Source organism: Zeus faber, assembly GCF_960531495.2.
Source record: "Zeus faber genome assembly, chromosome: 12".
In the NCBI taxonomy this organism is placed as follows: Eukaryota; Metazoa; Chordata; class Actinopteri; order Zeiformes; family Zeidae; genus Zeus; species Zeus faber.
In genome coordinates, this window is record NC_137196.1 from 6,801,758 (window position 1) to 6,819,257 (window position 17,500).

The 17,500-nt window shown below is 46.5% G+C and overlaps 1 protein-coding gene across 1 annotated transcript in view; it reads left to right on the plus strand.

Moving 5' to 3' along the window:
• atp1a2a (ATPase Na+/K+ transporting subunit alpha 2a) overlaps positions 1 to 17,500 on the plus strand; it is a 52,586-nt gene that overhangs the window by 3,143 nt on the left and 31,943 nt on the right. Inside the window, exons 3-9 of the mRNA XM_080011078.1 lie at positions 231 to 290; positions 1,566 to 1,769; positions 4,029 to 4,142; positions 10,230 to 10,364; positions 11,268 to 11,385; positions 12,618 to 12,886; positions 15,449 to 15,647. Coding sequence (XP_079867204.1) covers positions 231 to 290; positions 1,566 to 1,769; positions 4,029 to 4,142; positions 10,230 to 10,364; positions 11,268 to 11,385; positions 12,618 to 12,886; positions 15,449 to 15,647 — 1,099 coding nt within the window. The remainder of the gene's footprint in view (positions 1 to 230; positions 291 to 1,565; positions 1,770 to 4,028; positions 4,143 to 10,229; positions 10,365 to 11,267; positions 11,386 to 12,617; positions 12,887 to 15,448; positions 15,648 to 17,500) is intronic.

Below are 17,500 nucleotides of genomic sequence, written 5' to 3' on the forward strand. Positions count from 1 at the left end.
CAACTATAACTATGAGAGAATACAGACCCTTTTTCCAGGCCATTTTTCCAACATGCCAAAGTCGAACGCATCTAAAAATCGTGAGAAATAAGCAGAAGTGAACAACGATGATACCAAACACTGCTATCCAAATAACAAAGCTGCAGTATCAAATGAGATATCCCCAATGACTCTTCTTCTTCCTTTGTCCAGAACTTGAGTATACAATTCTTGCTTTCCTCCCCATATAGGATGACCACAAAATATCTCTGGATGACCTCACAAAACGCTATGGAATGGACCTTGCAAGGGTAGACCATAACATACACACATGCACACACACACACACACACACACACACACACACACACACACACACACACACACACACACACACACACACACACACACACACACACACACACACACACACACACACACACACACACATACATTCACACAGTAGAGAGAATATAGTGCTCTAATATTTTATGAAGAGATCTAATCTCCGAATACACCCCGTGGCTTTCCAGTTTCCCGACCCAGACCGACTGCTACTGTGATCACGTTCCATACAGCCCACCTCTCCATCTCTTCACCTGCTTCCATTCATCCTTCACATCACACACATACACACACACACACACACACACACACACACACACAAATTCCATCAAATCGATAGTCGCAGTTACAAAACTCTGACCCCCATCAACTGCATATAATTTATATCTTCACTTTTGACATGACATTCACTGCATGTTAACTGTGACATTGCGGAGGCTCTGATAGGGATTTTTATCAGCTTCACGGCTGGGATTTAGGGAAAATAGATTGCGGAGATATTTGGCCCATAACGTGTGTGAGAGAGAGACACTTGCTCTGTCATTTGATCAAACTAATGAATTGGTTTTCAACTTATTTTCTAGATGGAAGATGGATAGATGGATGGATAGATAGATAGATAGATAGATAGATAGATAGATAGACAGATAGATAGATAGATAGATAGATAGATAGATAGATAGATAGATAGATAGATAGATAGATAGATAGATAGATAGATAGATAGATAGATAGATAGATAGATAGATAGATAGATAGATAGATAGATAGTGTGGTTTGGTGTGGGGATGGTGTGGTTTGAGCAGCCACACCTGACCTGGGTCTAGGTAATTAGGGCCCAGGATCAGAGTGGCTGCGCACCTGTTGGTTGGTCTAACGAGCAACAGGTAGATCCCATCCCCACACATACTCAGGAGAGGAGCCCCTGTCACCACACATCTCCATCTGCTCCTGGGCTTATTCCAACTGGCCTACTCTACAATAAAGTGTGTGGCTGAAACCCCGTCATCACTGTCTCTGTGCTGGAGGTCCCTAAAAACGCCAGTTGGGCGACATGTGGTAGGCGGAACGGCCACAGCTAGATAGATTAATAGATAGATAGTTAGATTGATAGATAGATAGATAGATACATAGATAGATATGGGTCGGAGGTATATCTCACCTAGTAAACCAACCATAATCTTGCAATTGAATTCAACTTCAACCAAACCAATCCATTGAACTCTCCTCCGTCTTTGAAGGGGCTGACCATCGCCCGGGCGGCCGAGGTCCTGGCCCGGGACGGTCCCAATGCCCTCACGCCGCCGCCCACCACCCCAGAGTGGGTGAAGTTCTGCCGCCAGCTGTTTGGCGGCTTCTCCATCCTGCTCTGGATCGGTGCCATCCTCTGCTTCCTGGCCTATAGCATCCAGGTGGCCACCGAGGACGAGCCGGTCAACGACAACGTGAGAGAGACACCGTGCCCCACATCTGTGCAATATCCATATAAATATGAAAGTTTAAATTCAACCAACAGCATTTACATATTCATGTGTGTATATACTGTATATATTTATACTGTTGTATACTGCTATTGTTATCTGAAGTTGCCGTGTTTAACGCATCTAATTCATTTGAAGGCATATTTTGGGCATATACTGTAGCCAATGACAGCCATTCATACAAAGAAAAATATTAATATTCAAATCCATATTCTATACCCTCTACCCTATATCACACACCCCTGTGTGACGTCAATGCGGGCAGTGGCTTTGGCATTTGTCCCTGGTGCAAACATAGATATTTATACCGTAGTTCTTGTAATAACGGGACCTAGCGGCTATCCATACTGTGCTGTACCACTCGCTCTTCTGAGCCATTATGTGTAAAATATCCATATAATGTATATATTTATTTATAAATATAACCTTTATCCTCGCCGAAATCCCAGACAGCCTAATGACATTGTGTAACATACGGCACTATACAGTACTACACGCACGCACCGAAGCAAAAACCTTAATCTGCTGACAATTTAATCTCTCCTCATTCAGTACAGTATATACAGTTGGATGCTCGGGCGCCTGCAGTCTTGGCACTTTAAGCCTTGCATAATATACGAGCAAATCATTTAACAGGAAAATCCACCCTAACAGAATTTAAGCATCGGCGTAGTCACGGTAAAAAAAAAAAATAAAAGGAGAGAAAAACAACCTTTCTCTCTTTCAGTGCATTTCCTCATTCTACTGGAACCGGGAGATTGCATTGTCCTCGGCAGGCTGAGAATCGCTTATGATCCCCGGGCTTAGGAAAGAGATCCTTTCACCAACCCCATCCTCCCTCCAAAACACCACAGCAAAAAAGATACAAGGCTGTCAGTCTGACGGTATTACAATACGGCTGCTTTTTTCAATTCCAGGGAAGTTTTAGCGAGAAGGGCGGCTACAAGGCTGTCACTGGGAGGTTAGCGATAGCTTAGCGCTTCTGTGATTCCCCCCCCCCCCCACCGACTTGTCTTTGACGGGAAGCGAGAGTCAGTCTTCCCTCCTTCCCTGCCGCCGAAAAAGCCGGGAAGCGAATTGAAGCGCGAAAAACAAGGTAACGATGGCCGCTTTGATGCTTGGCGGATGCTGAAAGCGAAAGGCTGACTTGGCGAACCCTGACAGGCGATTTTCCCAGTGCTGGCTCAGGGGTTTTCGTCCCAGCGATGAGGCAGCGGGGGAGAAAAAAATAAAATAAAATGATGATTTGTAAACTAGCCAATGCACTCTCGTTGCCGCCACGTCCAAAAAGTAGGATAAAAGCTGAATTTTTCCTCAGCAATTTGGTCGACATCTAGCCTGCTACCTCGAGTGCACACACCCTTTTTTATTTTGTTTGAATAATGTTGCCTTAGCATCGAGCTCCCGACCGTAGCCAAGTTAGCGCCGCACTCTTCTCGCTGACATTTTTCCAACTGTCTTCCATTGTTTTTTTGTTTTAAATTTTGGCATATATGCTCCAAAGAAATCACAGAGAACCGTTTAGAAATATCAACATAAACATTAATGGAGAGTTCTGAAAATTCAGTTCAGTCTGAAAATTACTTTTTTACACTAACCTCCACTTCTTTGAATTCCACAAGTTCATGCGGAAGTCAGGAGTCGGTCATTCCGATAAGGTAGCAGTGATGCAAGGACTCACTAACGATTCATTCGTAACAAGCAAATCTTTCGGCAGTCACACTTGCGTAAGTTACACCAACTGAATCAAATAAACGACACGTCGAAAGAATTTAACTTATCTTTGGACTGTGTGACTCATAAAGAGCCAAATCTTCAAAAAGAGTGAAACTTTTCATTTTTTTCATCACTAGTCGGTAGTTCCCTCTCAAGAGCTAAATGTGTGCCTGTGCTGCCCACGGCAATTGTGGTTACGAATTCAACAAGCATCTGCACAGGATCTAAAAGTGAAGTTAGACATGTTTTTAAAAAAAACCGAGGGAAAGAAAACTATGTTTCGCCGTGAGCGGTGTTTGCCGCCATGTTTCTGTGACTTCAGCTCCGTTATCTCGGCAAATGCCTTCCCAAAAATTCAGACTGAAATGACTGTCACTACCCGTGTCTCCAAGTGGAGGAGGTTGGATTCTTCCACGTTAGACAGTGGTTAATCGAGTCAAGTTCGGGGGGGGGGGGGGGGGGTTCGGCGATGGTCGTTGATTTTAATTTTCAGGTCTCTGTCGACAGTTGTACCTGGGTGTGGTACTGTCGGCGGTGGTGATCATCACCGGCTGCTTCTCCTACTACCAAGAGGCCAAGAGCTCCCGCATCATGGACTCCTTTAAAAACATGGTGCCACAGGTAAGCCAGCACACTACGTCTGAGAGCTTTTTCCAATCAATAGAAGCTGTCCCTCGAGTGAGGCTTAAGGCGTTGACTTGAGTGGTCACCTAATAAAGCTTACACATTTTGAGGACGTTCTGAGTGCTATTTGCCTCGGCACTTTCAAGAAAAGAGCAGAAACAAACAACAACAACAAAAAACAAAAGCAACCACTACCACATCCCACTCGGGCTTTCTTGTTATCCGGCCCAGGCACTTCGATTGCCTAATTCTTTAATCTGTTCTCTCTCTCTCTCTCTCTCTCTCTCTCTCTCTCTCTCTCTCTCTCTCTCTTTTTCTCTCTTTCTCTCCTCCCCTCATTTCTTCTCCGTCTTGCAGTTTGGCTCTCTCACCGACTAAATCAATTCCTCTACACCCCCCCAGCCTTCCTCCCTCCATCTCCCTCTCTCCCCTTCCTCTCTCTCTCTCTCTCTCTCTCTCTCTCTCTCTCTCTCTCACACACACACACACACACACACACACACACACACACACATACTTTCTCTCTCTCTCTGTCTCTCAGCAGGGCAGGAAAAGCTAAAGGGCTTCGCCTATGATCATAGAATTAGAGTTAGAGCGAGCCATCTACAGTATTAAGCTAGCTATTTCACATAGGCTCTGTCCTCAACCTTCATCCTTATTGGCATAAGACAAAGCCAGTTGAGACAAGGCAATAGCTCTGCTGGTACAACCGACCAACCGAGTGGCATAATAAACTCCAAGGTATCACAGAGCAGTGGAAACGGTGTTAAATTCATATGTGGTATCCCACTTGTTAAAAATTGGTCGGCGAGGTATTCGGACCAGCAATTAAACCAATCATGCGCTGGGGACTGTTCATCCTCATTTGCATATTGGAAAGGAAAAGGAGATGAACTGTAGCACCAGAAGGACTCTGTTGAGTTTGAACACGTTGATGTGTTCAGACGGAGGATTCAGCCACTCCGCCTCACTGCGAAGGGGTGGCACGCTTCTCCCCATCCCATCAGATGCATCTGTGAAGATAGTGACATGACTGGGCGTCCTTCCCAGGGGTGCACCGAGGGAAAAAACCCGGGGGTCTCCCCAATGGTTCAGCTCAGGGCAGATTGTGGCTGGGACCGTCAACAAACATGCTCTTTGGTGCACAGAATCCATTTTGAGACGAATGAACCATCTCTGGATGGGATGCCTGTGAAGCAAACCAAGCCACACTACTGTATGTGCCGCTTACATCAGCCCTAACAGACTCATGCCGGTCCGGCTGCTCACTGGCAGTCACCAGGGCTGGCGGTTGTCTATTTGGCAGAGGGGCTATTTTGGGGCCGTATGTAACCTCCTGGCTCAGTGGCTGGTCTGGTTGGCCCTGGCACGTGGTGGACGATGATGCTGGTTGGCCAAGGGGACATGGTGACCCAGCTGAGCGCACGATGGGATTGTGTGACCCAAGTCATGACCCTACCAGGACTTGGCGCCAGAGGTCCTTGCCACCTCATCAACCTCCTCCGGAGACAGCGTCTCTCTGCTCGCCATCAAGGTGCCCAGGGAGGCACTGAGGAGGGCGATGTTGAGGGCCCCTACCGCCGATTGTGCCGCATACTGCCATACGGCATGACGGTTCAGGAGCGCTGCCAACCCAGTCTCCAGACGAGGGATCCCCTTTGTCTGGGCATCAACCCTCCCCTCTGCAGCTGTAAAAGGGAGGTAGGTGGAAACCGGTGCTTGGATGGAGCCAGTTATTGTCCCGGCACCGTGGGGAATTACAGGCAGAGGATATCCCTCCTAGTTGCAGATGTGGTTTTGTAGACCTACATTTCATCAGGCGCCTCAACCAAGGGATGCCCGTCCTCACCTCCGCTGAGCGAATAAACCCGGAGAAGTGATTGCAGAGGAGTCGGACCAGTGGCACACCAACCTCTGGCACCAGGGAGATGTTAGATTCTCTGGGTGAACCCGCCTCCTCGTACTCATCCACAGAGTAACCCATTGGGGTTGCAATGGATGAGGCTGGTAGAAGGAGCACAGAAGGGTAGGGCAGATCCTGCTATAGCTCCTCATCCCCTGCTCCACACAAGACAAGGCCTCCTCCAGTAGAACGTCGTCATTGAAGTAAAAGGGAGACGGTGGTCTTGCTCACCCTTTGGCAGGGCTATGCAGACCACCAGATCTTCGGCTCCCTGTTTGGCGTGGGGGGAGCCCAGGCACTTGAAGCAGCGGACGTGCTGGTCCGCCGGCGTCAAGTATGCTGGCCAACGTGACAAGCACTCTGATAATAATAAAACAAGTCAGAATGAGTCCAAGTGGTGTGAATGTGGAGAACGGGGCCGGAGCTTCTGATCAGTGGAGCAGAGCGGAGGCAGAACCCGACGCAGAGCAGCAGGCAGGCGGCCAGGAAGCAGTGAGTACACCACTGGTTCCCCGGAGCCAAGTCACTGAACGTGACCATCATATGGATTATGATTCTGAATCAGATGACTTGTCAGTTGTAGACTCCCAACCTGTTAGTGGAGATCTGTACAGGGAACCAGATACGAAAAAAATATATCAAATCTGTTAAAGCTCTGCAAAAAGTCGTTTGTTTTGATTTGCTGGATGAAAAGAAATGGTATCACTTAAGAAAACACATAACCACTATAAGAAAGGCATGTGTGTCAAAATCAGGAAAGAATGAAAAAAGGCAAAAAATAAACAAGTGACTGAATGTTTGCGTTTCAATGGGGGTGTTTCTTGTCTTTCTGTTCCTTCTGTCTGGTGGTTTGTTTCCAATCTTCATCCACAGTTTGAGGTTTGGGACTCTTAACATCAATGGTGGAAGGGATAGACACAAGAGGGTTGTACTGTTTTAATTATGCAGTCATAAAAAAATAGACAATCTTTCTACAAGATACGCACAGTGACACAGTAAATTAGGTAGACTGTTGTTTATAGTGGAAGGGGAAATTTTCCCCGTAGCAATGGGACCAACTTTAATACAGGTTCTGCCACCGTTCTGCTCTCTTCTGTGTTAGATGTTACCGCCTTATCCAGCAGGGAGTTAGTGGAGTTAGGTTACACATGGTGAAGGCTGAATTAATAGTAATTTTTTATTTTGTTAATATTTATGCCCCTAACCAAGGCTCAGAGAGACGAGAATTATTCATGACACTAAAGGTATTGCTTAGTTATTGGGTTGGGGGGTGGGGGGTGGGGGGCTGGAATTGCACCATTGATTTTACCTTAGATACACGTAGGACTAGTGAAGAGCCACATCTGCAACGTCTGTCTTTTTATCTAAATGAATAACTCACCTACATGTTATCGATGCATGGAGGGTCGAAAATTCACACACCAGACAATACACATGGGTCAAAGTTAAGTTTTTTTTTAAATCAGAGGGTAAAGGGTGCAATGGTGAGGGCACAGTTTTTAAGCATTAAAGATATGGATGCACCTAGCTCCTAGTTTTTGAATCAAGAGAGTACCATGTCTGAGAGGAAGCAGATGACTTGTCTTCACCTGCCAGATGGGACTGTAACGACCAACTCAGCTCAAATGAGGAGGCGCACAGTAAATTTCTCCACTGCACTCTATGGAGCAGAAGAGTGTGATGAGGAATGTGCTGCAGAACTGCTTCAAGGCCTGACTAAGCTGACCCTGGGAGACGGTCTGGCCATGGATACTCCCATCACCATGGAGGAACTAACAGTTGCAGTAATGCAGCTAATACCAGGGAGAGCGCCAGACATAGACGGCTTAGCTGCAGACTTATTAAAGCATTTCTGGAGCTGTTTGGGATCTGACCTGTTGAACATGCTGCTGTAGTTTGGGGAGACAGATCACTGCCCAAATCCTGTCAGCATGCATCCCTCTCTTTTCTGCCAAAAGAAGCAAGATTTGGCTCTCCTTAATAACTGGAGACCAGTGGCCCTACTAAGTGCAGTATAAGTTGCTGTCCAAGGTCCTGGCTGAAAGACAATTTGAGGATTTTAATTAACAAGGACCAATCATACTGCATCCGGGATAGATCAATTATGCCTAATTTGTTTTTTTAATTTGAGATTTAATAGAAATCTGCAGTTACATAAATTTGATGTTGGTGTTTCATCTTTGGACCAAGAAAAGGCTTTCAATTGTGTTGACCACAATTTTATTTTTATTTCCCACTTTAAGGGCTTTTGTTTTTTGGGGATGTTCGTTGTTCTGCGTAGGGTTACTGTATACTGGGCATCGGGCATGGTTAGGATGGGAAGGGGTTTGAGCTGCACAATTCCTGTCAAAGGAGGAATAAGTCAGGGCTGCCCCATAGCAGGACAACTCTACTCCTTGGCAATTTAACCATTTTTAATTAGATTGAGGGATAAGATGATGGGCGTCTTCCTACTCAGATTAACACAGAGCCCACATTTAGTCATGTCACCAATATGCTGATGATGTGAATATTTTAATCAAAAATGAAAAATATATAAATGTGTTGATTGAATACATAAAAATGTATGAAAAAGCCTCCTCAGCAAGGGTTAACAGGGAGAAGAGTGAGCCTTTTTTTGATGGGATCATGGGAGGACAGGGCCTGTCCCAGTCTTCCAGGTGGTCTCAGGTCAGGGAGAGAAGGGTTGAAAGTGCTGGTGTGTTTTTATGAAGTGATGCATTTCAAATTAAGAACTGGGAGGGTGCAGTGGGGAAGGTGTTTGCCCAAATGTCTCAATGGAAATGGGTTGCTATCTGAGTTGTCATGTCTGCTTTACAGTTTAGAACTACAGTAAGTTAGCAGGATAGAGCTCATCTTTTTTGAGGAAAGCTGGGCGTTTTGGTCTAGATAACCACGAGGTGGACTTAACAGGTTTGGCAACATTTTATCTTTCAGTCTTGAATGCCTGCCAGATCTTTAAAATCCTACGGACTCTGTTGAAATACCTGGGATGTGGCTATTTGAAGAAAAGTTGTTTTTCAACACCTTCGTCATATCTCAGACTTTGTCTTCTGCCAGTCTGACGTCAAGCCTGTACCAGGCTGGTTGTATCAAGCTTGGACATATGATGAAAACACCACTGGAGCAGCTCGCAAGGGAAACCAGCATCAGGTCGCAAGGCTTTTGGTACTCTCTGGTACTCTCTCTGATTAATGATTAATGTGTGAGTACATATGAGTACATGTTCCCCTCTCTGATCGTCTCTCCAGCTGCTGGGGAGTGGCAGGAGGAGGTGGGGAGTTTTCTTTCCCTCACAACCCCAGCGCTAGGGGAGTTGGAGTCAGTAGGGAAGGAAGAAAGCTACTTATTACACCTGCATTAAAGTGTCACACTTACGCTCTGTGGCAGGGATGAAGGCGTCGAGGTGGAATGAATATTTTGGCTCAGGCTCTTCGCTGGAAGACAGCTGGCGGTGCCTGTACCAGCCACCCGTCGATAAACGGATGGGTGACCTCCAGTGGAGGATTTTACACAGGGCGATAGCTACGCACAGACATGTGGCACACCTAGATCCAAGCACTCTGGAGGGAGGTCCTTTTTGTTCAGTCAGGGAAATGATTCAGCATCTTTTTATGCAGTGTTTTAGACTTCAGGGGTTGTTCAGACAGTTAGAGGAATGGCACCAGGAGTTAGGGGAGGTGTTTTCTTTCAAAGCTTTTATTTATGGACCCAAATATTCTGTGCCAAAGAATATTGGCACAGAATATTCATATAACCTGTTCAAAGCCTTCTAAATGTGGTAGTAGGAATAGCAAAATGATCCATCTGGAAAACCAGGAAAAAATGTGTTCAGGGTCATGGGTCAGTGGATCCCATTTCAAACTGACAGACAAAATGGATGATTTGGTGAGAACGTGGGGAATCAGGGGAGTGTTGTGTTCTGTTCAGGAGGAGTTGCTGGTGCTTTTGAAGGAGCACATTTATATTTTTATTCATCTTTCATTTTTCTTTTCTTTTTTGTCGATAATTATTTTTTTTGCGTTACTGCTTGATCTTGGTTATCAATGAAGTCGATTAATAGATGTAAATAAAAGGTGCTTGAAACTCTCCCCCACTCTCCATGTCTTTCTTTCCCTTTACATCCCCTCCACCCTCCATCTCTCTCTCGCTCTCTCTCCATCTCTTTTTGTCGGTGCCAGCAAGCCCTGGTGATCCGCGAGGGGGAGAAGCTGCAGATCAATGCGGAGCTGGTGGTGCGGGGGGACCTGGTTGAGATCAAAGGGGGCGACCGCATCCCTGCTGACCTGCGAGTGATCTCTGCCAGCGGCTGCAAGGTGGGCAGGGCAGGGCAGGGCGTCTGGGGCCCCTGGTGGTCCCCATTGGAGGCCGTACCCCAGCCCGCTGCTACGTCTTTCCTTCTTCCAGTTCTGCTTTGCTTTTCATTCTCTTTTGGTGCATCCGTTTCCTGCTCTTCTTCCTTCCTTCCTTCCTTCCTTCCTTCCCTCCTTCCTTCCACCCTTCTTTCCTTCCATTAAACTTTGTTTTCTGTTCTTTCATTTCTCCCCTTCCCTGCGTTTGCTTCCTTCCTTCTTTCTTTCGTTCTTTTGTTTTTTCTTTCTTTCTTTCTTTCTTTCTTTCTTTCTTTATTTCTTTTCACTGCACAGTTCTTCTTTTCTTTTCTTCATTTATATCTCTTTCTTTTGTTCTCACTTTCCTCTGTATTTCATTCTTTCCTTCATCCAGTTCTGCTTCACTTTATGTTCTCTTTTGGTGTGTCTGTTTCATGCTTCTCCCTACTTTCTTTCTTCCTACTTTGTCTTTTTCATCCTTTCTTTTTTCCCCCTCATACTTTCTTTTTTCCTTCTTCCTTGCTTTCCTTCCTTCCTTCCTTGGAATTCAGACATTTTTTCTGACTTCTGTTTTTCTCACCCCGTCCATTTCTTTATTTCCTTCCTTCCTCCTCCCTCTCTCCCTCTGTTTTGACCTCACATTACTGCTCTCCTTCATTCCTTACCTTCAGATCAAAATTACTTTCCTGATCATTGGGCCCTACTTTGTGAAGATGATTTTCGTCTTTTCTTTTCTTTTTTATTATGACGTCCCTTCCGTTGTCATGTCCTGAGATTGTCCAGGCGTGCCCTCTCCTTTTTGTCTATCTCAGTCTGTCGAGTCCAGCAGGGTAACCTTTGCTCTTTTATCTTTGCACTCTCCCTCCCGCTGTTTCCCTCTCCCTTCAGGTGGACAACTCCTCCCTGACGGGGGAGTCGGAGCCTCAGACTCGCTCTCCCGAGTTCACCCACGACAATCCTCTGGAGACTCGAAACATCTGCTTCTTCTCCACCAACTGTGTCGAGGGTGAGTGGAGCACACCTGGCCAAGCCTCTCTCTCTTTCTCTCTCCCTCTCTCTGTCAAGCCCACTGTGATTCTCTCTTTCTTTCTCTCCCTCTATCCTATCTCTTTTTCTATATGACCGCAGGCAGTTTTGCCTGTTCTCCGTCGCTTTTTTAAGTCACTGGTGTTTCTGTCCGTCAGATTGTCCAATCCATCCATCCATCCATTCATCCATCCACCCATCCATCCATCCATCCATCCATCCATTCATCCATACATACATACATACATACATACATACATACATACATACATGCATGCATACATACATACATACATTAAATATATCCATTTTGAAACCAATTGATTAGCTGATTGAGCATGGTCAGAATTGTGATCGTAGAATCCAGTCTAGTTGCATGTTGTCGCACTTAATTACGTTATGAAAAAGTTATCTTAATTTCTTCAAATTTAATTGTCTGAAACAGCATCCGAGGACCAAACTGTTTATATTTGAGTCGTTTGATCTTCCATCTTCGGTCCATATGCCTTGTTCTGTACTTGTTCCCCTTGCACCATCTGTTGGACATCTGCACTGGGAATACTCTGTGAAAAGGTGCTAGGACTCCACGCACCCACTGAACTTTTGAGGTTGAGTAGACATTGAAAATACATCTATAGGTCTAAGCTTACTAAAACCCATATATCTTGATAGGCATAATAGCTATAATTTCAACATTAATTTTAACAACTATTCTGTATTTCGCAGTTTTCAAGGTTTTAGTGGTTCACTGTAGGCAATGATAGAAATGGATTTCAATTGAATCATTTCAGCAAAAGTGGTGTACACTTATCAAGGTTATTCCCAGGGTAAAGGATCGCTTAACTTCACCAGACTCGGCAGGCGGTTCTTCTCAGCCGAGGCTAGTGATCCAAATGACGTCTAGCACTCACTGGGCTCAAGTGTCTGTGAAAATTGAGACATGATACAGAGGTGTAGCGAGACTCAATCGGGTACATCTGCAAATGTCGTGTACATATGCAAATGTCATTCAATGTAAAGTGGATTTGTAAATTAAATTAAATTTTAAAAATATATATTTGAAGAAACAGCCATTCTGGGACTTGGAGTGTAATCCACCAAACAAAGACCATTTCATCAACTTATACATATTCATATGCATTTACATTTACAATGACATTTTATCCCAAACTATCTTTGCACATGCACCTTCTCCCCCCTCCACCCCGGCAGGCGCGGCGCATGGTATCGTGATCGCCACGGGCGACAACACGGTGATGGGGCGGATCGCCACACTGGCCTCTGGGCTGGAGGTGGGCCAGACACCCATCAACATGGAGATCGAGCACTTCATCCACCTCATCACAGGCGTGGCGGTCTTCCTTGGTGTGAGCTTCTTCATCCTGTCGCTCATCCTGGGCTACAGCTGGCTGGAGGCCGTCATCTTCCTCATTGGCATCATCGTGGCCAACGTGCCTGAGGGACTGCTGGCCACTGTCACTGTGAGCACTCAGACACTATGTTTGTACATAGGGAAGGGGTGAGGAAGAATTGGCAAGTCATCATTGATTTAGAAGCTGTTCCAGAGGGGAACAGGGTAAATTGTATATCAGGATACACTGTAACTGTGTCTTTATTTTTACCATGGTGTGATGCCATGGAAAGTTAAGAAGTGGTAATATTCATCACCTAGCCCCAGTCATTTATATGGCTGCGGCTTTTCATTGGCAAATAGATTTTAGGTCATCTGTGGGTGGGGTATTTATTTTAAATATGAGCATGGTTTGATTGGATGTTAGGTTAAGAGGAGAGGTGGGGATCAGTGAGCAGCAATATGGTTTAATGCCAGGAAAGAGTACTACAGATGCAATGTTTGCTTTAAGAATGCTGATGGAAAAGTACAGGGAAGGCCAGAGGAAGTTGCACTGCGTCCTTGTGGATTTAGAGAAAGCGTATGATAGGGTGCCGAGAGAGGAAGTATGGTATTGCATGAGGAAGTCGGAGGTGGCAGAGAAGTACGTAAGAGGATATGAATGAGGGCAGTCAGACAGTAGTAAGGTGTGCAGTAGGTGTGACATGGGCATTCAAAGTGGAGGTGGGATTGCTTGTTTGCAATGGTGATGGACAGGTTAACAGATGAAATCAGGCAGGAGTCTCCGTGTACTATGATGTTCGCAGATGACATTGTGATCTGTAGCGAGAGTAGGGAGCAGGTTAAGGTGAGCTGGAGAAGTGGAGGCATGCATTAGAGAGAAGAGGAATGAAAGTCAGCAGGAGTAAGACAAAATTCATGTGCCTGAATGGCAGGGAGAGTGGCGAAAAGCTGAGAATGCAAGGAGTGGAGGTGGAGAAGGCGGATGAGTTCAAGTGCTTGGGGTCGACCATCCAAAGCAGCGGAGAGTGCGAGAGAGAGGTGAAGAAGAGAGTACAGGCAGGGTGGAGTGGGTGGAGAAGTGTGTCCAGAGTGATCTGTGACAGAAGGGTTCCAGCAAGAGTGAAGGGGAAGGTCTACAGGACGGTAGTGGGACCAGCTATGTTGTACGGTTTAGAGGCGGTGGCACTGACAAAAAGGCAGGTGGCTGAACTGGAGGTGGCAGAGTTGAGGATGTTGAGAGTTTCATTGGGAGTGACAAGGATGGACAGGATTAAGAATGAGTACATTACAGGGACAGCTCAGGTTGGACAGTTTGGTGGAAAAGTGAGAGAGGCCAGATTGAGATGGTTTGGACACGTGTGTAGGAGAGATGAGAGTTACACTGGGAGAAGGATGCTGAGGATGGAGCTGCCAGGCAAGAGGAAAAGAGGAAGGACAAAGAAAAGGTTTATGGATGTGGTGGGGAAGGACATGCAGGCGGTTGGTGTAAGGGAGGAAGATGTGCAGAACAGAAGTTATTGGAGGCAGATGATCCACTGTGGCGACCCCTAACGGGAGCAGCTGAAGGAAACAGAAGAAGAAGATGAGCATGGTTTGATTGATGTATATATTATGACTGCTGGAGTTCTGGTGCATTGCACTGTGCCTGTGTGTGTGTGTGTGTGTGTGTGTGTGTATGTGTGTGCGTGTGTGTGCGTGTGTGTGTGTGTGTGTGTGTGTGTGTGTGTGTGTGTGTGTGTGTGTGCGTGTGTGTGTGTGTGCGTGTGCGTGTGTGTGCGTTCTGCCTGGAGAGAGATCTGGTCAACTGGATGTGATGCATATTCATCTGTCTTTAACAATGTATGAAATTGTGCTCTATTCATCATATTTTCATATCCCTGTGGGCCGCTGTCAAATAACTAGCCGCCTCAGACATGTGTGTGCAAAAACATGCCCGTGCGTGCTTTTGTACAACACCTGCCGCATGCATGGATTGATATAAAGCTGCACATACATATAGGAGGGATAGGGTGCACGGAAACATGTCCCTTTTTCACCAAGACAGTCATTTGTCCTCAGCACTCTCGTTCAAACCCCAAAACATTAAAACATTAAAAGTTAAATTAAACCCTGTCGCCCTCCTTCAATTACCGACTGGACCCTCTCGACCCCCAGAACCCCACAATCCTGTCAGCATTGAACCCTCCCTACCAGACCCATAAAACCAGCCTCTGGTGGTGTATTCTAACAAGCTACGGCTGGAAATGTGTACTTTTCAAGGATTTGGCATTTGTCATTTCAACCCCTGAGTACAGTTACAAACCCCTCACCCACTCAAGCACAATTTTGTCTATGTGGTCACCATGTTCTCTTCCATTCTCCATTATTGGTTACATTGGTTTTTGCCAACGTAAGACTTCCAATTACTAACCGCACACTTGTTTTCCATCTGTTAAAAAGTCGAGGGGGAAACCAGAATGTGAAATTGGAGTCTTGAAGTAATTGCCCAAGATTGACTGACCTACAGTATAAGTCGGCATTGTCAGAATCCCAATCCATACCCAATTCCTGCCAAATTCCCAATGATGGCAATCCAATACATAATAGTCAATACGTACCCAGTCTGTTGTTGGAACGGTAGTTTGACCCATTAGGTATTACGTCATATGTGGTACATGGTAATCAGCTACCCCCCCCCGTTTCCTCCCAGGTGTGTCTGACTCTGACTGCCAAGCGCATGGCCAAGAAGAACTGCCTGGTGAAGAACCTGGAGGCGGTGGAGACGCTGGGCTCTACCTCCACCATCTGCTCCGACAAGACGGGCACCCTGACCCAGAACCGCATGACCGTCGCCCACATGTGGTTCGACAACCAGATCCACGAGGCCGACACCTCCGAGGACCAGTCTGGTGAGACGAGGGAAAGGAAGGGGAAAAAATGACAGGAAGAAAAGGACGGAGGGGGTGAGGAAAAGGAAGAGAGTGTGGGATTAGGGAAGGGGAGACAGAGAGATGGTGTGAGAGCAGCGATTGAGAAAGAGATGGAGAGTTTGTCTGTATGCGATAGCAGGGTTAGCAAGCATTACATTACATTTAGCAGACGCTTTAATCCAAAGCGACTTACAATTATTCAAACACCGACGGACGCAGCCATTAGGAGCAACTAGGGTCTTGCTCAAGGACACTACAGCATGCTAGCAGGAGGAGCCTGGGATCGAACCAGCAACCTTTAGATTACTAGAGGACCAGCGCTACCTCCTGAGCTACCAGCTACCATCCCCATCCCCATACAGCAAGCAGTGATAAGAAGAGTACAATGGCCAGATCGAGTCAAGGGGGTGGCTGGGAAAGAGAGCTCTTGGGGTGGGGGGTAGTGTAACCACCTGCTGGCATCATCTGTCCAATGTTCATGCACTCACCCCACACTGCCTCACGCACTGGTGCTCAGATTAATTGAGCAATGCTATTCGGTGGGTGGCGCAACCCTGAGCTACAAACACCGAGCGGCGGGGAAAAGCCTACTGCTGCGGAACGGATCAGATTCCTGTTTCCCACCAAATAGCCAGCTGGTCCAGCCTGGAATTTACAAAGTAGCTCTAAGCTATAGCCGCAAAGTTTACGTGCAAGAATTGAGAGCATGTCAGTGTTATGTTGTTTGCATACCGATGTGCTTTGAGTCAAATGGATTGTAATTCCAAACAGTCATTTATAAACGTTCATAGTGCAACCTGAGCAACCTCTTGACATATTTTCTTCTTTTTATTTTGTAGCTATCACCACATTCAGGCAACAGGCTAAATAGGAGTCTTTTAAGGGTCTTTCTGACTGTAATTCTGTAATTTCAAAACTAGGATCATATAGAAATGATGATATATTTCAGTCCTATTTAACATCAAACGAATATCAGTCCCACGACCCGTCGCATGTATATCAAGTGGGGTCAAGGTTCAGAACCACCGAGTGACATCAGAAAAAGGCCTTAGGACTCGACAGATTTCGGAAGCTCTTGGCGCCTGTCCTTGTGACTCCGCCAGCGGAGCACTTTGCCACCATTTGCCAACTGCTCGCAACCCAGGGTTTGAATTACGTGGGGGATTGATTAATAAGTTGGGACAAATTACGACTAATTTAGACTTGGACCCCCCCAAAAAGAGGCAAAAACAACAGGTCGAGGGGGTTGAAACATCTATAATCATAAATTTTACAATATACAGTATTTCCCAAATTCATGCCTGATAGAATCTTGTAATACGATTTAAGACACCCCTAAAGTGGACCATACCATTTCTTAACCCTGACGTAGTTGGAGTTGGTACTGAGCTGAGCATTGGTATTGACCGAAAGATTGTGCAGGCTCAGTTGATGCGGTTGAAGGGAGGCCGCGGTGACGTTGAAGGGAGGCCGCGGTGACGTTGAAGGGAGGCCACGGTGACGTTGACGGTAGGCCACGGTGACGTTGAAGGGAGGCCGCGGTGACGTTGACGGTAGGCCGCGGTGACGTTGACGGTAGGCCGCGGTGACGTTGAAGGGAGGCCGCGGTGACGTTGAAGGGAGGCCGCGGTGACGTTGAAGGGAGGCCGCGGTGACGTTGACGGTAGGCCGCGGTGACGTTGAAGGGAGGCCGCGGTGACGTTGAAGGGAGGCCGCGGTGACGTTGAAGGGAGGCCGCGGTGACGTTGAAGGGAGGCCGCGGTGACGTTGAAGGGAGGCCGTGGTGACGTTGAAGGGACGCCGCGGTGACGTTGACGGTAGGCCGCGGTGAC